We start from the raw sequence: 26,375 nt of genomic DNA on the forward strand, positions 1-26,375 counted from the left end.
CTTCTTGTTATAACACTAACAACTCTGACATCTAGTTTTTTCCAATCCATATATTAGGAATAGCAAATAATGAGGAGAAAAAAGGAGGAAGATGGCATTATACTGAAAGCCACAAAAGTTATGGCTGATATCAGTCTGGCAAAAGTGTTGGCCAAGTATTGGAAACGTATATCTGTTAATGGGACTAGAAATTTGTATGGCCTTCTGAAGAGCAATTTATTCATACCTACATATAGTTACTAGAAGTTCTGGTAACTCTCACCCCACAGGGTATGAAGAGATCTACTCAAGAATGTTCACTAAAGCACACTGTTATCGTAAAAAACTGGGGGGAAACCCTCAAATGTATATTAAAAAGAAAGAAGTTAAATAAACTGTTGTAATAGCTACTTGGTACACCAAAGGAACACCAGGATAAAACAGATCTGTGTACATGTATATTTGGAAATACGGGGGAAATATTTGGGTGTACTTTATTTACAAAGTAGATATCTAAATTTTTTAGATATGATTAATTAGGATATTAAAGAGGAAAATTTAAATAATTTAGAAAGATCCAACCAAAAGCGAATTATGTTTAAAAAGCCAAAACGGTCAGTTTTGTTAAACACCACTTAAAAAAGGCAATCTTCCATTGAAAATATTTCATTTCTCATGCTTTCACAATGGTAAGTAAAAAAGCTCCCTTTGTAACATGCCTTATATTTCTTAATACTTTAAAAAATAAATATAGAATCGGTCCAAGGACTTACACTTGTAATTTCATCCTTACAAAATGCTATGGCTTCAGGTTGCTTGCTCGGAGGGAAAGCTGCTTCAAAGGCATCTTTTGCTGCAGAGGCAGCTGGTGTATAAGTGTCACACTGAGCCATGAGCCAATAGCCCATTACACTTTTCAAATAAGGAGCCAAGTGTTTCTTTACTTTCAGGATAAGTTTTTCAAAAGCTTGCTGTGTGGCTTCTCGAACCCGGCGGTCATGATCCTATTGAAAATATGATAAGGTTTAAAACAGCTCTAACCCATGAAAACAAATACAGACATCTCTGAGTATGCTATGATGACCCATTAATAAGAATTCACCTATGTGCAAAGTGAAACTAAAATCAATAATTACGTAAAAAATTGATTACTTTTTCCTTCTCCCCTTTTCCCAATGAGATAAAAATGACGACATTCAAGATACAGTAAGGGCTAAGGCTTGAATAATTAAGCAATTCATCCACATTATTCTACAGTGAATACACAAAGAAATTAAATTGTCAGGATTTACTATGACTGAAAAATATCTGAGTAACTCTATAGTAATGACCTAATTTTTTTTTTCACTTTTTCTATTACTCAAATGAATTTATCACATCTGTAGTTGTATAATGATCATAACAATCTGATTTCACAGGATTTCCATCCCACAGCCCAGGCACATCCCCCAACCCCCAAACTGTCTCCTCCGGAGACCATAAGTTTTTCAATGTCTGTGAGTCAGCATCTGTTCTGCAAAGAAGTTCCGTCTGTCCTTTTTTCAGATTCCACATGTCAGTGAAAGCATTTGATGTTGGTGTCTCATTGTATGGCTGACATCACTTAGCATGATAGTTTCTAGGTCCATTCATGTTGCAAAAAATGCTGGTATTTTGTTCTTTTTAATGGCTAATATTCCACTGTGTATATGCACCACATCTTCTGGATCCACTCCTCCGTCGATGGACATTTAGGTTGTTTCCATGTCCTGGCTATTGTAAATAGTGCTGCAATGAACACTGGAGTACATGTGTCTTTGCGAGTCGTGGTTTTCTCTGGGTAGATGCCCAGGAGTGGGATTGCTGGATCAAATGGTAGTTCTATGTTTAGTTTTCTGAGGAATCTCCATACTGCTTTCCACAGTGGTTGCACCAATTTACAATCCCACCAACAGTGTACTAGGGTTCCTTTTTCTCCACACCATCCCCAGCACTTATTGTTTGTAGACTTTTGGATGATGGCCATTCTGGCTGGTGTAAGGTGGTACCTCAGAGTGGTTTTGATTTGCATCTCTCTAATAATGAGTGACGTTGAACAGCTTTTCATGTGTTTCTTGGCCATCTGTATGAGTAATGACCTAATTTCTGAGAACACAAACTTCTGCATACTTTTCACAACCCAAGATGATCCTACCTGCATAATACTGACATAACATTCCATAACCCTCACCAAAAATGAATCTCATAAATTTGACAGTCCCCACAACTTCAGCGAGAAACCAACAAACCCACAATAGAAATAAACTAGTAAGGTCTTAATACTTACAAGTGAAATTTTGCAGAAAATTCTTGGCCAGTATGGAAGAACACCTTTTACAATTTCCGTATCTCTCTCTGTACACATGGTACCAAATTCCTGCATTGCCTAAAAATAAATTATTAAAATCATTAAGAATCAACAGCCATAACATTGTCTCTTGATTATATCTACACTGTTCCACAAACTTAGTCTATTTTATGTAACATAAAAATATACTATTTCTGTTTGTGCCATATAGGACTAATTTGAAGAGTTCCTTCATCAATTACTATGGTAGAAACTTTTCAGGTTTTTTTTTTAATACAAAATGTATATAAACAAACAAATAAACAAACATTTAGAATTGCAGGATCAAAGTTACATTTTCTAATAGGAAAAATATAAAGTCAGAAATCCAAAGTGATTCTAAAAAGTTCAGAACAACAAACTAACTTATAACCCAGAAAGTAAGTATAAACTAAACTTAAACTGTCAGAAAAAAGTTCAGGAGTTCCCGTCGTGGCGCAGTGGTTAATGAATCCGACTAGGAACCATGAGGTTGCGGGTTCGGTCCCTGCCCTTGCTCAGTGGGTTAACGATCCGGCGTTGCCAGTGAGCTGTGGTGTAGGTTGCAGACGCGGCTTGGATCCCGCGTTGCTGTGGCTCTGGTGTAGGCCGGTGGCTACAGCTCCGATTCAACCCCTAGCCTGGGAATCTCCATATGCCGCGGGAGCGGCCCAAGAAATAGCAACAACAACAACAACAAAAAAAGACAAAAGACAAAAAAAAAAGAAAAAAGAAAAAAGTTCAGTTGTGGGAGTTCTCCTGTGGCACAGAGGGTTAAGGACCTAGCAATGTCATTGCTGTGGGTTTTGGTTACTGCTGTGAAGCAGGTTTGATCCCTGGCCTGGGAATTTCCATATACTGAGAGTATAGTCAGAAAAAAAAAAAAAAAAGTTCAGCTGTAAAAGTACTTATCAGTGAGAAATGATTCTTCATTTTTCTTTATGTAAAATATGCCAATGACATTTTAACAGACTATCTTGATCATTTTAATGAAAGCAGTAAAACTTGCTTTTAGTTTTGTTGTGACATCTTTCTTAGAAAGTTTCCGCAGCACCATTCGGAAATCAGAATCCACAAGACTGTCTATTTCTTCAGCTCCTTGAATAGCAGGAACATAGCCTAGGTCACTGTGAGATGTTCCAAAACCAATAAATCCAGGCACCGTTCCCTGTTCCTTGGCAAGGAGTTCTGCAGCTCGGCCACTGTTTGAAGGCTAATAATAAAGTAGGGAGAGAAAAAGTCAGAGTCCAGGAAGAGCACCAACTTTGAGTTCTTTAGAGTAATCCCTTGACAATTCCCACAGTGAAGCAAACTTTTATTTGAGGACTTTTTCCCCTAGCCTACACATCTATTCCAGTGTTCCCCTAAAATGAGTATTTGTCACTGAGTACTTATCAATAATGACCCTAGGAGCAATTTCCTGGTTTCCTAAGCATCAGAACAACGCTTTTTACATCGTGATTACAAGCCAGTAGAGGCTCGTGATATCAACTTTACAGACCATGACAACATTTTAAAGAAATAGAATAAAACTGTAAAAATCAGAATACATCATATATGGTAAGAATACATACTGTTTTATGAAATTTTTTATTTCTAATTTTTGTATAAATAGTATATATAAACACATATGTGTACTGTATGGTGATGCAAAATTAACTCATAAATGGATTACATCTTTTCATTCATCTACTCATCCAACAAATATTTATTAAGCAACTACCATAGGACAAGTCTAATAACAGCAACTTTTAGACCAGGAGTTCCTCATGGGCAGACACACTCATTCCCACACACTCAAAGGCTGGTGGACTGTCCTTGGGCTAAAATGGTTACAAATTACATTATTAGGGAAATAAAAAGCAATACAATTGTTAAGATATGACATACTCCTTTGTTTTAAACCATAGTCAACAGTTGCATTTGATAAACAATACAGTAGCTTCCAGTACTAAAAGTTAAAGGATTTGTTGCGACAAAGAAAGTATTTAAACCAATGAAAGAAATTAATATATTTACTGTCATCTAATAGGAAAATGCCTCAGTTCGAGGTTCAGAATGACATCACAACCCATATAAACTCATTGGTTTCTTATTCTTCTGTAACAAGGTCTGAAAATCTTGGAGTTCCCTAGTGGCCTAGCGGAATCCAGGTTAAAGATCTGGTGCTATCACTGCTGTGCCTTGGGTCACTGCTGTGGCAGGGGTTCCATCCCTGGCTTGGGAACTTTCATATGCTATGGGCACAGTCAAAAAAAGAAAAAAAGTGGAGTTCCCGTCGTGGCGCGGTGGTTAACGAATCCGACTAGGAACCATGAGGTTGCGGGTTCGATCCCTGCCCTTGCTCAGTGGGTTAACAATCCAGCGTTGCAGGGAGCTGTGGTGTAGGTTGCAGACGCGGCTCAGATCCCGCGTTGCTGTGGCTCTGGCGTAGGCCGGTGGCTACAGCTCCGATTGGACCCCTAGCCTGGGAATCTCCATATGCCGCGGGAGCGGCCCAAGAAATAGCAAAAAGACCAAAAAAAAAAAAAAAGAAAAAAAGTGTCTGAAAATCAAAACATGTGATACAATTTACCCTACCTAGCAAAATTGTTTGGGAGATTTGTTGATCAAGGAATAATATCTGTACTCCTTTCTAAACTGAAATGAATGAAATGAAATTAGTGACCAGAAATGAAAATGGCCTAAATTAATTTTTTTTCCAAAACAGCAGCATTTAAGACTAATTTCAAAAAAGGTTCTCTATTTCAAAACTTTATTATGGAGTTCCCGTCGTGGCGCAGTGGTTAACGAATCTGACTAGGAACCGTAAGGTCGCGAGTTCTATCCCTGCCCTTGCTCAGTGGGTTAACGATCTGGCGTTGCCGTGAGCTGTGGTGTAGGTCGCAGACGTGCTCGGATCCCGTGTTGCTGTGGCTCTGGTGTAGGCCGGTGGCTACAGCTCCGATTAGACCCCTAACCTGGGAAACTCCATATGCCGTGGGAGCAGCCCAAGAAATGGCAAAAAGACAAAAATAAAAATTAAAAATTAAATAAAAATAAAACTTTATTAAAATGAACTATCATCAGGAGTTCGCTGGTGGTCTGGTAGTTAGAACTCAGCACTTTCACTGCTACAGCCTAGCTTCAATCTGTGGTCTGAAAACTGAGATCCCACATCAAGCCGCTGCATGTGGCAGCCAAAAAAAAAGAACTAACATTATTCAGTTCACCTTTCTCAATACTGATACATGAATAAAGAGGTACAAAGGAAGTTAGAGAATTATAATTCTGAAAAACAAATATGACGGCATTAAGACACTGGAATTTTATCTATAATCTCATATGTAAAAAGTTTTATTATGAAACAGTCAAGGCTGAATTCTTTTTTTTTTTTTGGTCTGTCTTTTCTAGGGCTGCACCCATGGCATGTGGAGGTTCCCAACCTAGGGGTCCAATTGGAGCTGCAGCCACCAGCCTACACCAGAGCCATAGCAAAGCAGATCCTTAACCTGCTGAGCGAGGTCAGGGATTGAACCTGCAACCTCATGGTTCCTAGTCAGATTCATTAACCACTGAGCCATGGCAGGAACTCCCAAGGCTGAATTCTTAATTGACCTGAAGACCAGAGCTGACAGTGATAACTAGGTATAGAAAGAAAGGTATCAGATTTACTGTTTCGAGGTAACAAATTATTTTTAAATGTACTAATTGTATCTTTTTTTTTCAAAGTTTACTTTGAATTTAAAATATAGTTACAGCTTTTTATCACTTCCTCTACTGTATGTTATAATGCTTATACCTGTGGTCCAAAAATTAAGAACCTTGATTCTACTTCTGGCAGTGAATTTTCTTATACTATACCTACTTCATTCTTTTGTACCTGGCTTCTAGAGGTATTTGAGGTGGAAATCCTAAGTCTACAGTTTAAAGACTAAATTCAGGAAGACATGCAAGATCTTTCGTCATCTGGCCTCAACCTCTCCTGTCATCTTCCTGCCACTCTTTTCTTCCCTTATCCCACTTCCTCCTCCCCTCTCCCAATTTTGCTCCCACTATTTACATTCAAGTCCCAAAGTGAATACAAAGTTCCCCAAATCTGTTATGCCTTTTCACAATTAGGTCTTCGTGTAATCTTTCCTGTGCCCCAAAACCATTTCTTCCTTTTCACTGCCTGATAAACTCCTACTTATCCTTCAAAACACATTCATGTTTTCAACATTTGCCCCCCTCAGGCCAATCACCATTCTGCTCTGTTCTCCCGCTTTCTTTCTACTAATAACTGCATCATAATTCTTTAGTATAATTATTTGCTTACTTATCATCTATATCATCAAACTAATAGTTCAAGAATAGAAGAAATCTGTCTATTATCTTTTTTTCCCCCTTTTTATGGCCATATCTGCAGCACATGGAAGTTCCCAGGCTAGGGGTCCAACTGGAGCTGCAGCTGCCAGCCTATGCCACAGGCACACCAAATCCGAGACCCATCTGTGATCTATGCTGCGTGCGGCAGCTTGGGGCAACTCCAGATCCTTAACCCATTGAACAAGGCCAGGGATTGAACCCTCATCCTCACAACCCACTAAGCCACAACAGGAACTCCTATCTAGTATCTTTGAATACATGGCATTCAGTATTCAAAGTCTTCTGTTGAATGAATGACTGCTGCTCTGAAGTTCAAGTCCCAACTCCACAATTTCCTGACTACATGAGCTTAGGCAAGTTCATTTCTCTAAGCCCCAGAATCATCATTTTTAAAATAACAGTAACTAAATTATTACTTAGAGTGTTGTCAAGGTTAAACATAAGTTTTCAAACCACTGTAATAGCAAGATGATTCCAGCAAGAATCATCAAAGAATTATCAAAGAATCATCAAACACCATTAAGTGAAAGTTTGTGAGAGAACAGGTTATTTCCAATTTCAAACTACCACTCCACATATAATTTGTTAATAGCCAATGGAAAGAAGCATACATACAATAGACATCACCTTAATCAAGTGATTAAATATATACTACCAATAATGGGACAAGCAGGCATCATGTGCCCCTGTAGTGTTAGAAGCACTGAGAAATATACATCATCTATGAAGCATTTCTGTCAAAAATTAACATGAATCTAATCATAAAGACCAAGTAAACAAATTTAAGTGAAAGCAAATCAACTGCCTAGACTCTTCCTTTTGCCCATGTCATAAAAGTATCCCTCTCAAAAAAAAAAAAAAGCAGCACTAAGAAATTGTCTACATTTAATCTAAATAATCCTTGAATTGATCTTTTTTAATGTTATATCTAAAATAAAAGTTACAGAGAATATTGAGATGACTGTAGAAATGTTAATACAAAAATGTATATTATTAGATAATAGTATTACACTGAATTGAATGTTATAATTGTTCATAATTATGTAGAAGAATGATGCTCTTTTTCTAGTAACATGCCATGGGGAGTTTCCATTGTGGCGCAGTGGAAACTAATCTGACTAGCATCCATGAGGACAAAGGTTCAATCCCTGAAGCACTCAGTGGGATAAGGATCCCACGTTGCCATGAGCTGTGGTGTAGGTCACAGATGAGGCTCAGATCCTCCGTTGCTGTAGCTGTGGCACAGGCCTGCAGCTGTAGCTCCGATTCGACCCCTAACCTGGGAACCTCCATATGCCCGGGTGTGGCCAAAGAATGTACATGCTGAAGTATTTAAAAGTTAAAGGTCATGATTTCTGCAACTAACTCTCATATGGTTCAACAAAATACATATAGAGAGAGAAAACAAATGTGATCAAAGATTAATAATTGGTGACTCTAGGTAAAGAATTAACGAGTTGCTCTAATATTCTCGCAACTTTTCTTCATTTTTAAAATATTTCAAGGAGTTCCCGTCGTGGCGCGGTGGTTAACGAATCCGACTAGGAACCATGAGGTTGCGGGTTCGGTCCCTGCCCTTGCTCAGTGAGTTAACGATCCGGCGTTGCCGTGAGCTGTGGTGTAGGTTGCAGACGCGGCTCGGATCCTGCGTTGCTGTGGCTCTGGCGTAGGCTGGCGGCTACAGCTCCGATTCAACCCCTAGCCTGGGAACCTCCATATGCTGCGGGAGCGGCCCAAGAAATAGCAAAAAGACAAAATAAATAAATTAATTAATTAAATACTTCAAAACTAAAACATGGAGGAAATTTTTAAATAAAAATTAAAATGCAAATGCAGATGAAGCATTTTTAAAAGTACTGGACACAAGGTAAGTTACTATTATTATTGATATTATTAAGCTCCAAAACAGCTCAAGTGGCAAATCTAAGAAAATGTCATACTGAAATCACTAGAATTGGACTAGAAACAGGGAAAAGCATTCTCATAAAACTTTGTGTCATAATAAACCTAATACCATAAAAGAAATCATTATAACATCCCCAATCATACAGGTTTAGTCCACTTTGGGGTTTTAACACATATTTAGTGAGCTATATGCCAATCCTTGTTCTAGGCTCCGAGGCTAACGGCACCAGACACCTGCCTTCCTAATACTTATATCCCATACTTACATCCTGCTGAAAGGAGACAGTAAATGAAGCGGGACAGTCAACTAGAAGTCATAAGTGTAATGGTGTAATAAAGTAGGAAAGGATAACGGGGAGGGGGGCTACAATTTAAAATAGGAGAGATCTCACTGAGATGTCTCAGGCAAAATTTGGAGCCACGTAACAAGAGAGCATCAGGGAACCTGCCAGGCAAGGTCAAGGCTCAGTGAAGAGATCAGTGTAGCCAGATGGGGTGAGGGAGAAGGGAGTTGGAAGACGGGGTCGGAGACGGAAAGGGGCCCGAGAAGACCACATACCGTGTATACCATCGTAAAGGCTTTGGCCTTTACCCCGAAGGATATGGGAAGCCACAGCAGGTTTTTGAGCGAAGGAGCGACGTGGTCCGAGATACCCTACACACCAGGCTCACTTCAACTGCTTCCCACCCAACTCCCTTGTTCACGATACTACCTACCCCCGCCACCCTGGTCAGGTAACCTTCCAAGTGAAGCTGACACTGAACAAATTCTTAACGAAAATGTAGGAAGGAGGGTTGTGCTCGAGTAGGGACAGCTCTGGCATGGGACATCTTTCCTCTCACGACTCCCCAGTCTGCTCAGAGATAACCCACCCCGCCCGCAGGGACGCACACACAACAGAGAGGTCACACTCGACAGGCAAACACACGCTTCCCCACAGCCACGCTCCACATATCCTCCAGCCGTGCACACGGGGTGGAGTCTGCCGCTGCGAGGAGAGGACTCCCCGGTCGGCTGGGCCACCCAGCACTCACCCTCAGGTTCCCCTTAGTCCTCTGCTTGTTCTTCCCGCCCATGGTAGCGGTCTTAGCAGCACCTTCAGCCGGCAGCCCCTGGGTTGACACAGCCGGGCCACAACTTCCGGCCCCTCGCACCGGAAAAGGGCCCACAAAAAAGACTGCCTTCGGCCCGCCCCTTCCGCCACCTACCTCACCCTCCTGCCTCCCCACTTCCTCTCCCGCCTCCAGCCGCGCTTCCGACCTTCAGCCTTGGGTGACGTCATAGTTAGAGCCGCGCCCACCCACCTGAATGACGTCATCTCTGTCCAATAGGAAGCGAAGCATTGTACCCATGGCGCCTAATCTTGCTTTCCTCTCTTTTTTGCAGCACGATTTGTACCCTGTTTAGCCAGTAGGGGATTAGCATAAGTAAGAGGCATTTTCACACATGGACAGCAGCAGAAAGACATGGTAGTGGCTGAGGGAAGATGAGAAAATGTTAGACCTTTCAAAATGCTATTATTTCCATCATCTGGATGTTTCTTAGAAATACAGACTGTCAGGCCCACTTGGGATAATTAAATCAGATTTTACATTTTTAACAATGTCCTCAGGTCTTGTTAAAATTTGAGAAGTGTCCTAGTCTACATTCTCTAAATCACCGTACCCTTTCCTTGCAAAAGTGTTGGAGTTCCAGATGTTGCTTAAGGGATTAAGGACTCCATGGGTTTTCACTGTGAGGTTGAGGGTTTGATCCCTAGCTTCTATCTGTGGGTTAGGATTGGCATTGCCACAAGCTTCTGCGTAGGCTGCAGATGTGGCTCCATTAGGTGTTGCCATGGCTGTGGCTAGGTCTCATCCGTAGCTCCCATTGGACCCCTGGCCTGGGAACTTCTGTATGCCACAGGTGTGGCTGTAAAAAAAAAAAAAAAAAAAAGTGTTATTTGCAGTTTGTGGGAAAAGAGGGTAATGTATTAGTCACTACTAAAGTTGGAAATTTAGGAGTTCCTGTCGTGGCGCAGTGGTTAACGAATCCAACTAGAAACCATGAGGTTGAGGGTTCGGTCCCTGCCCTTGCTCAGTGGGTTAACGATCCGGCATTGCCGTGAGCTGTGGTGTAGGTTGCAGACGCGGCTCGGATCCCGCGTTGCTGTGGCTCTGGCGTAGGCCGGTGGCTACAGCTCCGATTCGACCCCTAGCCTGGGAACCTCCGTATGCCGCGGGAAGCGGCCCTCGAAAAGGCAAAAGACTAAAAAATAAAAAAATAAAGTTGGAAATTTACAGGTTTTTTAGTTAGTGATTTTGCTTCTTAGAATCACATTTAGGGAAACATAAGCAGTTGCTGTTTTGTCTTTTTTTGCCATTTCTTGGGCCGCTTCCGCGGCATATGGAGGTTCCCAAACTAGGGGTCGAATCGGAGCTGCAGCCACCGGCCTACGCCAGAGCCACAGCAACGCGGGATCCGAGCCGTGTCTGCAACCTACACCACAGCTCGGCCAGGGATCGAACCCGCAACCTCATGGTTCCTAGTCGGATTAGTTAACCACTGCGCCTCAACGGGAACTCTGGAAGTTGTTGTTTATTGTCGCTCATGCCCATGCACTCAACCTTTTATACTCAACTCTATGATACTGAGGCTCTGCAAACTATTTCTCCTTTAGTCAACTGGCTTCCTGTTATGCTCTGTCAACAGGGGACTAGATGCAGACTGAGAGAGAGGAGCAAATAGAAGGGACTTGCTCCATACTGTTAGCATCATCCCAGCAGCAGCGCTTTGCCCCGCAGCCAAAATTGGTTTAGGCAGGAGATGTTTTCAGTCTCCAACAATCAGAATCATCCTTTAGAGGTACCAGCAGCAGCCAGGCAGAACTCTAGTTCCTCTCAGAGGTCTGAGTGCTACCTCCATGGAGCCCCTCCTCTGAGCTCTTAAGACAGCCAATGGTGGCCTCATCTCAGAAATCAGAGTCCCAGCATCACAGGGTCTCTTCTTTGAGCGCCAGAGAAAAACTACAGCCAGGAGCCCCCCCTCTCTTCATGGGCTTGAGCTGAGACCCAGCTTTTCAGGGCCTTCTTCCAAACTTCAAAATTCAGATTACCCCAACCTCTTCTTCCTTCCTTCCCTTCCCAGCCCTAGGGATAGTAGCTGCTCTGTGGAAATTCCTCTTTGTTACCTCAGGAGTCTGTCTTTGTTTTTACCATTCTTTTACACCGATTTACCACGTTAAAATTTTATTTTATTGGCCAGGAAGTGAAACCACACAATATCAGTGACCCAAGATGCTGCAGTGACAATGCTGGGTCCTTAACCTAATGCTGGTTCACTGCACCACTGAACTCCAAATTTTTTCTTTTTAAATAACTAGTGAAGTTTCTGTTTTCCTGACTGAACTCTGAAAAGTGCATAAAATGGAATGGACCTGCTGTATAGCACAGGGAACTCAACCCAATATTCTGTATGGGAAAAGAATCTGAAAAAGAATGGATATATGTATATGCAGAACTGAATCACTTTGTTGTACAACAGAAATTATCACATCATTGTAAATCAATTATACTTCAATAGAATGTTTAAAAAATGAAAAAGACTACATACACACATATGCAAAATAATATACAAATTTTGTCTTCTTTGGGCTAGTGTCCAGCAGCTTGATGTTCCAGACCAGTGATGAACCCAAGTCCCTGTGGTGAAAGCCCCAAGTCCTAAACACCAGACCACCAGGGAACTCCTAAGGGGGTGGAGGGACTTAAATCCAGTTATTTGTACATTTTCTATAATGGCCATCTTTTCAAACAGAAATGTACTATACACATTTATTTACATAAATTTGGGGGGCAGGAAGAAGCAAGAGGGAACAAATTCACACAATCTGAAATGCTAATTGCCCCCAGGGAGAAAAAATTGAGCCCCCATATTGTATGAGCAAAATTTCTACACTTAAACATCCAAAGCAAACTATTATTGGATTTCCCAGTGTAGCTCAGTGGGTTTAAAACCAGACATAGTGTCCTTAGGATGCGGGTTCAATCCCTGGCTTCACTCAGTGGCTCAGATCCAGCATTGCTTGGCTGTGGTGTAGACATCAGGGGCAACTCAGATTCTCGACCCCTAGCCCAGCAACTTCCATATGCCGCAGGTGTGGCCATAAAACAAACAAAAACCAAAGAAAAACTATTATTTAGGAACTATTCGAAAATGGATAAGCTGAAAATATTTATTATAAGCTAGATTTATTTAAGAACAAGAGAAAAATAACATGAAAAATCACTTTTTTCTATCATATTGGATTTGGGGTTATATTTAGTGTTAGTTACTTTAAAGAATCATAAGTTAGAACTTCAAAACCTCTCAGGAAGGCAATAAATATTGTTGTCAACACATCTCTGAAACTATTTCAATTTCTTTCAAACAATGCAGTATCAGTTTAAAACCAAATTAAAATACATGTAATATTAAATACATTAAGCCTCCATTTCAGTTATTCCTTCGGGATACCCTGAACCTCGAAGGTGCCACCCCGGCCCAACTACTCCAGCTGTTAGAAACATTCCGGAAACACCTAGGCCTTTTTTTTTTTTTTTTTTCCTCTGTCAAAGACGAGTATTAAAAAAAAAAAAAAAAACTCATCTAAAGACAGGTCCGCAGCACAAGACTCAAACCAGGGCCAAAACCTTCAAACTAGATCCCAAGGAATCCAGCAGTCCCAGATGTGGTTATGCTATTTGTCCACTGGCCCAGAGCTGACCATGCTCCCACCCTCTGGCTAGTGCAGCCTGGGTGCACCAAGGAAGATGGGGCTTGTGTGTGCAGCCTTGTAGGGCCCTCCCCGCTTCCATCTACGAGGGAAGCTGTGCAGGCAGCAGTCTGGGAAAAGGCCGAGGTGTTGGTATCCTCAGTGCACTTGGTATCCACTTGAGACTGGGTGTCTGAAAGTAGCCAGGCCCCTGCCTTTCATGCTGAGCTAGAATCTTACCTTGCCCGGCCCTGTTCCTCCAAGGGGTCCGCTTTGATGTTTGCTAGTGGTTGGTAAAGGACTTGAAGGTCTACATGACTCCCCTGACACTGTGAGATCAGATTGCTGGATTGTGCTAAGTGGAAAGCTCCTTGTGGACCTTTGCAGAATGTTTGTGGCCTAGGTTTATAGGAAGTGGTTGTAATCATTTTTTTCCAGCGGGGGCAAGGAACTGGAAAGTAATGTATATGCACCTGTCCTTATATGCCATTAACTCTATGTTGCCTTGCAGCTTTAATGGATTTTCATGAATGGTACATTCTGTTGGGTTTCCCGGAATTACAACTTTAAAAAAAAAATCTGTGTCACAGTTATTTTGACATAAATGCAAAAAAAAAAAAAATCATCAGTTCTGCATTGCAGCAGATGCAATTATTTTTTTCAAATGCAGTTTATCAAATTAAAGTGCAGATGATGAGACTGGCTTTGACTTTGTCACTCCAACTTCAAGTAAATTGGATTTGTGGAATTAATTTTAGAATTTTAAAATTTTGTTTTGTTTCACTTTGACATGAGAATAGTATTGTTTGGAAGAAATGAATCCGACTAGGAACCATGAGGTTGTGGGTTCGATCCCTGGCCTTGCTCAGGGTGGGTTAAGGATCCAGTGTTGCCGTGAGCTGTGGCATAGGCTGGTAGCTGTAGCTTCAATTAGACCCCTAGCCTGGGAACCCCCATATGCTGCAGATAAGGCCCTAAGAAGCAAAAAAAAAAAAAAGCAAAAATGAAAAAAAAAAGTTTAAAAAAGAATACTATTGTTTGTGCAAGAATTACATTTACAAATAAAAATGGACATGTAGTCAGTATTTCCTGCCGACACTCTTGGTTTCTACAGATCTTTTAACTTTTATTTATTTATTTATTTTTGTCTTTTTGCTATTTCTTGGGCCGCTCCCGCGGCATATGGAGGTTCCCAGGCTAGGGGTCTAATCGGAGCTGTAGCCACCGGCCTACACCAGAGCCACAGCAACGCAGGATCCGAGCCGCGTCTGCAACCTACACCACAGCTCACGGCAACGCCGGATCGTTAACCCACTGAGCAAGGGCAGGGATGGAACTCGCGACCTCATGGTTCCTAGTCAGATTCGTTAACCACTGCGCCACGACGGGAACTCCGGATCTTTTAACTTTTAAACCTAACTTGGTTTGGAACTAATAGTTTCTTTTAAGGATTTATCATCATTTCTTTATAGATGATTCTAATATATTTCTCAGATTAATACATTGACAAATTGTCATTATGGAATAAACATACATGCAATCATACTGAATGTAATTTTACATTTAAGGGTGTTCATATATGAAACATATAATCACTGGTGAAACGTCTAAGAAAACTATATTGCCTACATCTCTAACATTTAACTATAATTTCTTACAGCTTTTATTGTGTCTCTTACTTTTTTTTTTCAGGTTGTGCCAGTGGCATGCAGAAGTTCCCAGGCCAGGGATCAAACCTGTGCCACAGCAGTGACAATGATAGATCCTTAATCCACTGTTCCATGAAGGAATTCCTAACTTGTTGGGGTTTTTCGGTTTTTTGCTTTTTAGGGCCGTACCTATGGTGTATGAAAGTTCCCAGGCTAGGGGTCGAGTCAGAGCTACAGCTGAGGGCCTACGCCACAGCCACAGCAATGCTGGATCCAAGCTGCCGCATCTGCGACCTACACTGCAGCTCATGGCAATGCCAGATGCTTAACCCACTGAGCTAGTCCAGGGATTGAACCCACAACCTCATGGTTCCTAGTTGGATTTGTTTCCGTGCCACGGCAGGAGCTCCCATAACTTGGTGTTTTTTTGATGACAATACTTCCATCCACTTTCAAAAAAGTGTACTAATCATGAGGTTGGGAAATTTGTACTTCTCTTGGTCACTCTCTTAATAATCCAATGTCTAAATTTGACAGGTCTGTCTCAGAAGAAAACTTATAAAGCTACCTTATTGCAGTCTATGTTTTTATATTACACTTCAGATCTATATATTTGTACATAGCAATGTTATTTTTTATTAAAATAATGTACAAGGACTAAAAAAGGTTTTAGCAGTTCAGCTCTACTGAAGTAATGCGTGCATCATCCGTCCCCTTTGGTGGCCTCTAGGGTTGCCAGTCCCATGCTCTGTGGAGTATTTCATCCAAATCTGGATGAAAGTGGCTGGGGAGTAGGGGAAGTGAGAAACTAAATGTAGAGCTGGTCCATCTGGCTGTGTGGGGGCAGCAGAGGAAGGATTGGCATTTTCAGGGCAACTGACAGGACAATGGGGAGATGGACATCAGGGTAGCAACATAAGGCACATAAGATTTGCATCCAGGGAGTCCCCATCGTGGCTCAGTGGTAAGGAACCCGACTCTGATCCATGAGGACTTAGGTTCAATCCCTGGCCCCAATCAGGTTAAGGACTTGGCATTGCCATGAGTCGTGGCTGCAGACGCAGCTCGGATCCCGAGTTGCTACGGCTGTGGCATAGGCCAGCAGCTACAGCACTGATTCAACCCCTAGCATTGTGCTATGAGTACCATTTGTATTCCTATTTTCCTTCTTCTTTTTGGCTGCTCTGAGGCATATGAAGTTCCCAGGCCAGGGATAAGATCCAAGACTCAGTTGTGACATAAGCTGGAGCTGCAGAAATGCTGGATCATTAACCCACTGTGCCGGGCCTGGGATCAAATCTGTTTCCGGTGCTCCCAAGACACTGCTGATCCGACTTATTGCACCACAGGGGTTACTCCTTTACTTATGTTTATATTTAAGATCTATCCACACTACCTTCTTAGTTCTACCTTATTCCTATTGATTCCTACCTAGTATGGGATAAAATGTAGCATAATGTATTTATTGATTCACTTAGTGTTGGGCACATAGGTTGCCTCCAACTTTTTACTGAGGCGAACAATGCACTGTGAGCGTTCCTACTGTGCACTGGGTAAGGACCCAGTGTTGCCGCAGCTGTGGCTCAGATTCTTTCCCTGGCCCTGGAAACACATATGCTGTGGGTGCAGTGAAAAAAAAACAAAAAAGGGAGTTCCCGTTGTGGCTCAATGGGTTACAAACACGACATAGTATCTGCGAGCATGCGGTTCAATCCCTGGCCTCTCTCAGTGGGTTAAGGATCCAGCCTTGCTGCAAGCTGTGCTGTAGGTCACAGATGTGGTTCAGATCCTGCCTTGCTGTGACTGTGGCATAGGCTGGCAGCTATAACTCTGATTCAACCCCTAGCCTGAGAACTTCCATATGCCACAAGTGTGGCCCTAAAAAAAAAACAAAAAAAACAAAACAAAAAACCTCCAATGTTTTCTGTCCTCCACCTCCACCTCATTCCTCTATCCAAGTCTGACTCATCAAGGGATACCCAACATACAATACCAACCTGAGTGCTGGCAATTAGTAAATATTTAATAAGTACTTTTAGAACTGATATATGGAGGGCCTCAAAAATCATGTAGTGTGTTTATCTGTAGGTCAGTTTACTGAAAAAAAAATTACAGAAATCCATCTCCTGAGGGAAACATTTGTCAAAATCCAATTTGTCAAAAAATGAATGCTCTAAATCACTAATTTGATGAATCATTGAGGGCTATTAAAAAGATTGAGCTCTGTTCATGCTTGAAAGCCTTCTGTGAGGTGAGCCAAGGAGCAAGGGCAGAACATTAAGTACATAAAAATAGAGATAAACTGCAAACTCCATTTAGGAAGAATTTCAGAGTTCCCTGGTGGCCTAGTGGTTAAGGATCTGGCACTGTCACTGCTGTGGCACTGGGTTCAATCCCTGGCCCAGGAAATTTTACATGCTGTGGGCATGTAGAAAAAAAAAAGAAAAAGAAAAAAAATTTTCACCCATCTTTGTATCAAATGTAAAATTAAGGCTTTGAAAAAAAAAACAGATTTGGCAAATTAGCTTTCAACTGCTAGTAACAGGCATAGAAATAGAAATAAAACTTGTTTTATTTCATAATCATCTGTCTAGAGATGGGCAGGGGCTAGTGTTGGATAAGTAGTTCAGCAATGTGAGGACTGGCATCTCTGCAGCTCTCTTGAAAGCTGAAAGGACTACTGCAGCTCCAACCATCACTTTGGTGTTTGTGACAGAAGAGAGGGAAGGTGGACCCTTGGTGCATCTATCATTTTAACCAGGAAAGCAAAGGTTTTCCCAGAAGTTCCCCACCCAAAGCTATGTCCCCAGGCCACCCTAGCTGCAAAAGAGGCTGAGAGAGCGAGCATTTAGCTTTTCCAGGTTCTTTAGTAGAGGCAGATAAAGGGGAATGGGGTGGCAAAGGGTGGCCCCACCAACGTCATTGTCCTCAAATATAATTAACTTTATAGGTCAAAAAAATTTTTCTTTCTTTCTTTCTTTCTTTTTTTTTCTTTTTAGGGCTGTACCCATGGCATATGGAAGTTCCCAGGCTAGGGGTGGATTTGGAGCCGTTGCTGCCCACCACAGCCACAGCAATGCCAGATCAGAGCCACATCTTCGAACTACACTGTAGCATGTAGCAAAGCTTCATCATTAACCCACTGAGCGAGGCCAGGGATTGAACCTGCATCCTCATGGATTCTAATTGGGCTCTTAACCCGTTGAACCGCAATAGGAACTCCATGTCAAGAAATTTCTAGCAACAATTTTAAGACTATAATTTAAAACTCAGGTCTGCATTCAATCATGACAGAGTTTTAACAGATGCATTTCGGCTATACTGAAATATACTTTTCCTCTTTCTTTCCCCCTAACATTCTAGAATGGGACTAAAGTAAAATTACCTAATGTTTCAAGGAGGAGTGGGCAAAAAGTCAAAAGACTAACAGTGACAAAACACTTTCAAATATCCTTCTGCTCACTGTCCTTCCACACCAAAGAACATCTGGAAAACATCCCCGCATCCTTTGGCATTCAAAAACTGATACAGCTGACCAAAGTCCATGTGGTTTCCTCTGGCTCCATTAACACTGAACACTTTTTCTTCAAAAACTGCAAATTTTCTTTGTCTCTCCATTTCCTCATTTGTACCATCGAAAGGAATGTCTTCTCGATGGCGAATTAAAATTCTCTTCCAGTTTAATTTTCTGAGTCTGAAAAGAAATTTTCAAAGTAGAAATTGTGAACAGTATATCCTAGAGCACTGCAAATCAGTGTTATAGAACAGATTTAGCAATGCCTTTTTTCCTAGAAGTAAAGAAAGCTACTTTCATCTCACAGGGATTTATCTTAATCAAATAGGATTCTGGTCATAATCCCATCCCCAAACTCATTTATTGCCATTATCACTGCCTGGTATCAACATTTTAGAAATGTGGGATTGAATTGCTGAATCTCAGCTTCCCACAGGGACTTCTCAGAAACTCATTTAGGATATCAGGAGAGAAATGAGAAGATTGGGAATCGCCTTGTTTCACAGGTAGACACAACTTACAGCATCACTAAGATGAGGAAAGAATCATCCATAGAAATGGGGGGGGGGGGACAGGAGACAGTATCTTGAGTAGCAGCTGGGAATTAACATCTACCTACAGCACATTTTCTATGTGCTCTGTGTCAGGTGAGGGGAGTGATGCTGACAGCATGTAAAGGCTGTTTTAGACCGAATCGCCACAAGATACAACCTTGGGGACATACTCATTTCCACATCCCTAGGATTGTGGTTCGTACTAAAATTTTTGACAAGGTGTACAAAAGTAGCGAAAGCCAACCTGGACCAGAATTCTTCACAGGCACTTTGTGGGCCTTCCACACAAACAACACCAGGCTTCCCAGGCATGCTAAACCCAGACAGGGAAAGCTCCTTTGCCCACTCTAGAATATTCTTTCTCTTGCATTTGTTGTAGATGTGATGGCTGTAGATCCACAGTCTCGTGAAAATGAGGTCAACTGGCTGGCCTGTACTTCCTGGAGCGGGGGCAGGTGTGGTGTCTTTGCTGACATAGCCAGAAGCGTGTTCTCTAACCCACTCAGTGGCATTCAAAATACAGACATCCCCGAGACAGTTCTTCTGTAGGTATGTGGTCAGATCTGTATTCAGCTGAGCCTGCTGGGATCTACTTAATAATACTGATCTGATGGAAAAGATATTGGATTTAAAAATCAAAATTAATTTCTTGGAATAGAATACCAAACTTGATGATTGCTTTTATTCTCAGATTAGTTTTCACACTCTAATGCTGGCAAGTTTCTGTAACGTACCTGACAGTAATTTCAGGCAGAACTGCAGGGTATTTAAAGGGAAGTATACACGCCAGAGAAAACGTCACCTGATTTTTAAAAAGAGAGAGAGAGAAAATGCTCTAACTGCTGTCTTAAGTCTTGACGTGTTTCAATTTTTCTAAAAGTAAAACTGAATCACCATTGCTTCCTCAGATATATCCAGGTTCATATTGATTGTAAAGTAAACTTTTGAAGATCGCCCTTCCATTGTCCTCTTTTCAATACAATCTTTCAGTTCTGCTAAAGCCAGCTGGTCATTCACTATGAGCTCATTCTCGCCAGGGAACATACTGGCCAGCAGGTCTAACTCAGAGAGCTGGGCCTCTGCCTGTTCAATCTCAGTCATTTTGGGATATCTGTAAGTTTCTAAGAAGGTAAGATAAGAGAGACATTTACAAATATAAGTTTGGGAGAACTCAAGAGGTCAATATGGGTACTTATCAAAAATTAGATTTCTTCATAAAATATGAAATTTAACTAGAGTACTTCCTATTATTATCCTTTCAGATGTAACATGCTAAGGACCCAAACTAAGGGACAATGCAATGAGAGGCATAAAACTCTAATAATAACCATGTACCAGGAGATTACACTGTGGCTCAGTAGAAACAAACCTGACTAGTATTCATGAGGATGTGGGTTCAATCCCTGGCCTCGCTCAGTGGTCTAAGGATCCAGTGTTGCTGTGAGTTGCCGTATAGGTCAAAGACGAGGCTCAGATCTAGTGTTGCTGTGGCTGTGGTGTAGGCTGGCAACTGTGGCTCCGATTGGACCTCTAGCCTGGGAACTTCCATATGCTGTGTGTGGTGTCCAAAAAAAAAGATTGTTGGACAATATAAGTAAGTTAATAACCTTCCTAGTTATTCTTATGCTGTCACACATACATGAAAAAAATGACAAAGAGTATTCATCAAACTATTAACAGTTGGCTAAATGTTGGTGGAGAGAAGAAGAGGAGGATTTTCACTTTTAAATTTGTATGCTTCTATATCGTTTGAGGTTTCATGATTACCATGTGGTACTTTTAAATTCAGCACAAAATAAGAAGGGTTACACTTTTGAAAAGAAAAGAAGAGCTCAATCCCCTTGCTGCAGAGGAAAACACGGCTTACCTCCTTAAGGAGAATTTATGCTGTGAAATCAAACACCATTATTTTGGTTAGTGGTATCTTTATGGAATTCCTTTTCATCTTTGGTAAAAGTTTATTGAGCAGCTATTATACGGAGAGTGTCATCCTTCACTCCTTCCTGGAACGTTCTATTTAGTCTGAAGAGCAGGACTTATATCTAATAAAACATAGAACAATGAAGGCCAGGTGTTAAATGACTAGTATAACTACTATCACAAGGATGAAGGTGAGGGCACAATCAATGAGATGGGTGATGAGGAAAGATTTGAGGAAGGTGGCAGGATTGAACCTGGAAGAGAGGCTAAGACTTGGATAAGTGGAAGAAGACATATAGTAGGGAGAGAAGAAAGGTGGGCAAGGCAGGAAAGCACAAAGAAAAGAACATAGACCTGAACCTGGCCCTTCTTTACAAGCCCAACTACCAAGGGTTAATTCAGGGACTCATTATCTTGAGTATTTCCTCCTGTGCTAGTTACTTTCTCATTGTCCTCTAATGCCATTCCTTGCCCTTCTGTTCCCTGTCCTGGATTCTGGACAGCTGACCTACACAGCCTATAGCACTCGAATCTTTTTTTGTGGCTGGGTTCAGCCAATGATCTCGCAGGAGGTGAGAGGATGGGAGGAGAAAGAGGTCAGGGTTATTTCCTCACTCCTTCTCTACATTGGTGGGATTCTGACAATTTCTCCTGGCATGTATTTAATCTAAAAAAAAAAAAAGAAAAGAAAAGAATCTGACTGCAGTGGCTTGGGTTGCTGCAGAGGTGTGGTTAATCCCTGGCCTCGGCACAGTGGGTTAAAGGATCCAGCATTACCATAGCTGTGACTTGGATTTAACCCCCTGGGCTGGGAATGTCCATATGCAGAGGGTGCAGCTCATAAAAGAAAAAAAAAAATCAGGAGTTCCAGTAGTGGCTCAGCCGTTAATGAACCTGACTAGCATCCATGAGGACATGCGTTTGATCCCTGGCCTCATTCAGTGGGTTAAAGAACTGGCATTGCCATGAGCTGTGGTGGTCACAGACACAGCCTGGATCCCACATTGCTGTGGCTGTGGTGCAGGCAAGTGGCTACAGCTCCAGTTCAACTCCTTGCCGGGGAACCTCCATACGCCACAGGTATTTCAAAAAAAAAGAAAAAAAATAAAAAAAATAAAAGATTATGAGAATTATGGACGTGGGGGGTGTTGACTTCATTAGGATTAACTGGACACAAATCAGGAAAAGACGAAGCACTCTTGCACACATCAGGCAGTCTGCACAAATCAGAGTATAACCAACACCATGTCATTCCTGATCCCAGTGTGTTTTCAACTCATGTCCTTAAAACATCTTACCAAGGGGTCAATGCCACGCTAGGAAAAAAAAAATTACATAAAGCACTTTGTGCTTAAGTAAGTAAGTTCTTGAAATGCTGACTCACACAAATTTTTGTTTGTTTTTTTAGGGTGACATCCTATTATCCTGACTGGTTTAGTGTTTATCCTACACAAAAGTGACCACGTTTGGACAATAAATTATACGGCACACTTTTTGTGTGTGGTTTCTCAGAGTCTTTATTGTTAGATGCCAATATGCACCATGAATTTCTAAGAGGAGGGTTTAGTTTGCATAGTACTCCAAACCTATCTGATCCCACACAACATTTTTTCCCCCAGACCTAATGATATTAGCTCTCCTCTACACAGTTAAGACCTGCACACTCTTCCTTCATTTATTTATTTATTTATTTATTTATTTTTTATGGCTGAAATTGTGGCATGTGGAAGTTAGCAGATCAGGATTTGAATTCGAGCTGCAGATGTAACCTATATTGCAGCTTTGGCAACCCCAGATCCTTTAATCTACTATGCTGGGGCTGGGGATGGAACCCATGCCTCCTTGGTGACCTGAGGTGCCTCAGTCAGATTCTTAATCCACTACGCCACATCAGGAACTCCTACTTTATTTTACGTTTTGGTTTTGCGCACAGCATGAAGAAGTTCTCAGGCCAGGGACTGAACCCAAACCATGCCAATAACAATGCCAAGACCTTAACGGCTAGGCCACCAGGGAACACCTCCCTCCTTTAAGCATAATGTTTGCTTTACTTTTCAGTGCCTTCATTTTTTTTTTTTTTAGGTTTTTTTAGAGCTGCACCTGCAGCATATGGAAGTTCCCAGGCTAGATGTCAAATCAAGAGCTGTAGCTGCTGGACTACACCACAACCACAGTAATGCCAGATCCGAGCAGTGTCTGCGATCTACACCACAGCTCACAGTAACACCGGATCCTTAACAGACTGAGCAAGGCCAGGGATAGAACCTGCATCCTCACAGATACTAGTCAGATTCGTTACTGTTAAGCCATGATGGGAACTCCCCCTTCATATGTTTTTAGACCGTACCATTTTCACTTGATATCCTAACTCAAGCATTTGCTCTGTTATTAAAAATGTCTTTATAAATATTTAAAATTCCTGGATTATTGGAATTTCATAAATATCTTGTCTACTCATGTTGGAGTTGAGAAAACTAGGAAACAACTTATTAGGTAGTTATTAGAGGAAGTTAATTTTTTTTGTTTTTTAAAATCATAGTGGTTTAAGTATGTTTAAGTCTGTTATCAGACTGCCAGGGGCAACTCCTGGCTCTGCCACTTAACCAACTATGTGACCTTAGGCAGGTGGCTTAATTTTTTTGTGCCTCAGGCTCCCCATCTCCAGAATGGGAATAACAGGGTTGCTGTGAGGATTAAATGAGGACATGTGGAAAGTACTTAGAAGAAGTGCCTGGTAATAGAGTAAATGCCATAAAAGTGCTTGCTATTATTATTATCATATTCATTCAGCATATGTTTCTTGAGTACCTATTGTGTGTCAAGTACTAAGACTGTAAGAATGGACAAAAGTAACAAAAAACCTCTGTGGTCAGAGATTTAATCTGGTGAGAAGTCCATGATAAAAGCAACAACAACAACAACATACACACCTCTCCAGTGAATAACTGTTATAAGGAAGAAAAAAGGAGTTCCCTTGTGATGCAGCAGGTTAAGGATCCGGCTCTGTCACTGTATCCTTAGCCTGGAGAATGTCCATATGCCTGCAGCACCCCCCCCCCCCCCAAAAAAAGATAAGAGGATAAGGCCCAAGTTAAGGAGATGGAGGAATGGCCTCAGTTTTCACTGGGTGGGCAGGGAAGCCTCTCTGCCAAAGGTGACTGTGGAAAAGAGACTTGAAGTCACTGAATAAGAAGCCATGTATTATCTGGACAAAACTTTTCCAGCAAAAGTTCAAAGTCCATGTTCAAAGTCCATGAAGTAGGATGGTGCTACACCAGGTGGCTGCAGCAGAGTGACTGAGGTGTACAGTTTTAGAAGACAAGTTCATAGAAGAAATCTGGGACAGTTTATGTTGGAATTCCTAGGGAATGGCCAGAATTTGGGGTTTTATCCTGAGTGATATGGAAGGCCACTGTAGGGGTTTGACTTACTTATGAAGAAGCCCACACTCACTGCTGTGAAAGGACAAAAGCAGGGTAACCAGGTAGGCACTGGTTGGAGGAGAGATGAGGGTGACATCCATGGATTAAGGTGTGGTGGTGAGCGACCCTTAGTGTTCTGCACGTACAGAAAAAAGCAGAACCAACAGGCTCATTGCTGAATTATATGTGATATATATAACTCCAAGACTTTAAGAAACTCCAGGGATGGACTTACTATTTACTTAGATGGGGAAGACTGTGGAAATCTGAAGCTTAGTTTTGGACATATTTGGTAATGAAGGGCCCCTATCAAGCCACCTACTAACCAGAAATGTCCAGCAGGCAGTTGGACGTACAAATATGGCATTAAGAAGTGATCTGGGAGTTCCCGTCGTGGCGCAGTGGTTAACGAATCCGACTAGGAACCATGAGGTTGCGGGTTCGGTCCCTGCCCTTGCTCAGTGGGTTAACGATCGGCGTTGCCGTGAGCTGTGGTGTAGGTTGCAGACGCGGCTCGAATCCCGCGTTGCTGTGGCTCTGGCGTAGGCCGGGGGCTACAGCTCCGATGCAACCCCTAGCCTGGGAACCTCCATATGCCGCGGGAGCTGCCCAAGAAATAGCAACAACAACAACAACAAAAAGACAAAAAGACAAAAAAAAAAAAGAAGAAGTGATCTGGCTGGAGATATAATTTAGGAAGTAATCAACATTTAAAAGGCACGTTTGTGTAATTACTCAGGGAGTGAGTGAATTCGGGAGAAGGTTTCATTGCGTTTGGAGGTCTGACAGATGAAACGGAACCAGAAGTTTGGGACCAAGCGACCCATAAGTGGATAACTACAGAGGAGATGTCACAAGTAAGTGATTTGTCAGTTTTTGTAGATGAGGTTTCCATCCCAGATACACCTTTAAGAGAATTTTTTGACTTAAGATTTAGTGCATGCTGTAAGAACGCAGAATGAAACTTGAGTCTCCTGAGCAGGATCCTTTTTCCCCGCTTTTTTTTTTTTTTTTTAAGTTTGGATTGGGTCTGACCGCTCAAACCCAGTCTTTCTGGGAAGTTTCCCTGGGTTACTACCGAAGCCCTTCACGCAGGCGCCATGGCCCCTCACAACTGGCTAGGCTAGGTGAGGTAGGCGGGGCAAGGAAACTCCGAAGCCAGCCCTAACCAATGAGCGGTGAGCAGCTGGTGGGGAGGCGGTGCTACCATTTCCCCAAATTCCCCGGCGGTGAAAGGAGCGGCTGCGGCGTGGGAACCCTGACCCGCTGGGTAGCAATTAACCGAAGACTCACCTGAAGCCATGGACCGCCTCGGTGCTGTAACCCAGATTTCCTGGCGGCACAATTCTCATCCGAAGGGAGCCTCAGAATTCTAGGGCTAGGCAACCCGAGGCCTCCAACCGCTCTGGCCGGCGGCCTAGGAAAAGTGAGACAGCGCCCTCCCAGGCTGGCGCAGGCGCGCTCGCAGGCCCACGTGTCCCGGAAGCCAGAGCGCGGACTCCGGGTATTCCTAGGCCGCACCAGGTTCTTCAGTGGCAAAGTTTTTATTCTACCCCCAGTGGCGTTTCCCACCTGTTTGCCATTGTCAGTGAGGAACATTGCCGGCAAGTGTCCTGGGTCAGGGAATAGTCCGCCAAAGTAACGCTGCTCAAATTCGAAATCTTTCCTGGATCTTGGTATAATGCAGAACAGTATTGGGAAGGTAGTAGGAGGTCCTACATTTTGCATTCCTAAGATCTTCCAAACAGTCCCTGAACGACACCGAATAGCAAGGCAGTAAGGAGAGGTGAGCATGGGTTGTAGCTTTGGAGACTTTTGTAAGGACCATGTGCATGTACAGAAATTTATCCTGGCTAATAGGACAGTTTGAGGGCAACTACAACGAGTAATTAGAAATGTTTTTCTTCACAAACTAAATGTACACAATGCAGTTTTTCCTTTGCTACATATTGTTGTAGAAGTCCCATAAGATTTTTTTTTTTTTCTGGGTCTTTTTAGGGCTGCACCT

The 26,375-nt window shown here is 42.1% G+C and overlaps 2 protein-coding genes across 3 annotated transcripts in view; both read right to left on the bottom strand.

Annotated features, from left to right (window-relative positions):
• The window catches only part of LTN1 (listerin E3 ubiquitin protein ligase 1), a 63,008-nt gene extending 53,276 nt beyond the window's left edge, over positions 1-9,732 (bottom strand). The window contains exons 1-4 of the mRNA XM_047795199.1: positions 9,611-9,732; positions 3,333-3,536; positions 2,285-2,383; positions 753-983 (exon numbers count right to left, since the gene is read on the bottom strand). Coding sequence (XP_047651155.1) covers positions 753-983; positions 2,285-2,383; positions 3,333-3,536; positions 9,611-9,652 — 576 coding nt within the window. The 5' untranslated portion in view covers positions 9,653-9,732. The remainder of the gene's footprint in view (positions 1-752; positions 984-2,284; positions 2,384-3,332; positions 3,537-9,610) is intronic.
• An 8,223-nt stretch (positions 9,733-17,955) lies between these two features.
• Positions 17,956-26,286, bottom strand: RWDD2B (RWD domain containing 2B). 2 transcript variants are annotated; one of them, XM_047795221.1, is made up of 6 exons: positions 25,661-26,284; positions 20,893-21,067; positions 19,920-20,146; positions 19,760-19,827; positions 19,270-19,632; positions 17,956-18,651 (listed from the first exon to the last, which is right to left on the bottom strand). In XM_047795221.1, the coding sequence occupies exons 3-6, from the start codon at positions 20,124-20,126 to the stop codon at positions 18,417-18,419; spliced, it is 873 nt and encodes a 290-aa protein (XP_047651177.1). In that variant the 5' UTR covers positions 20,127-20,146; positions 20,893-21,067; positions 25,661-26,284; the 3' UTR covers positions 17,956-18,416. The 2 variants fall into 2 exon arrangements, with proteins under 2 accessions (XP_047651177.1, XP_047651167.1); XM_047795211.1 differs by lacking the exon at positions 20,893-21,067 and having other exon boundaries at positions 25,661-26,286.
• Positions 26,287-26,375: the final 89 nt, after the last annotated feature.

Source organism: Phacochoerus africanus, chromosome 1, assembly GCF_016906955.1.
Source record: "Phacochoerus africanus isolate WHEZ1 chromosome 1, ROS_Pafr_v1, whole genome shotgun sequence".
Lineage (NCBI taxonomy): Eukaryota > Metazoa > Chordata > Mammalia > Artiodactyla > Suidae > Phacochoerus > Phacochoerus africanus.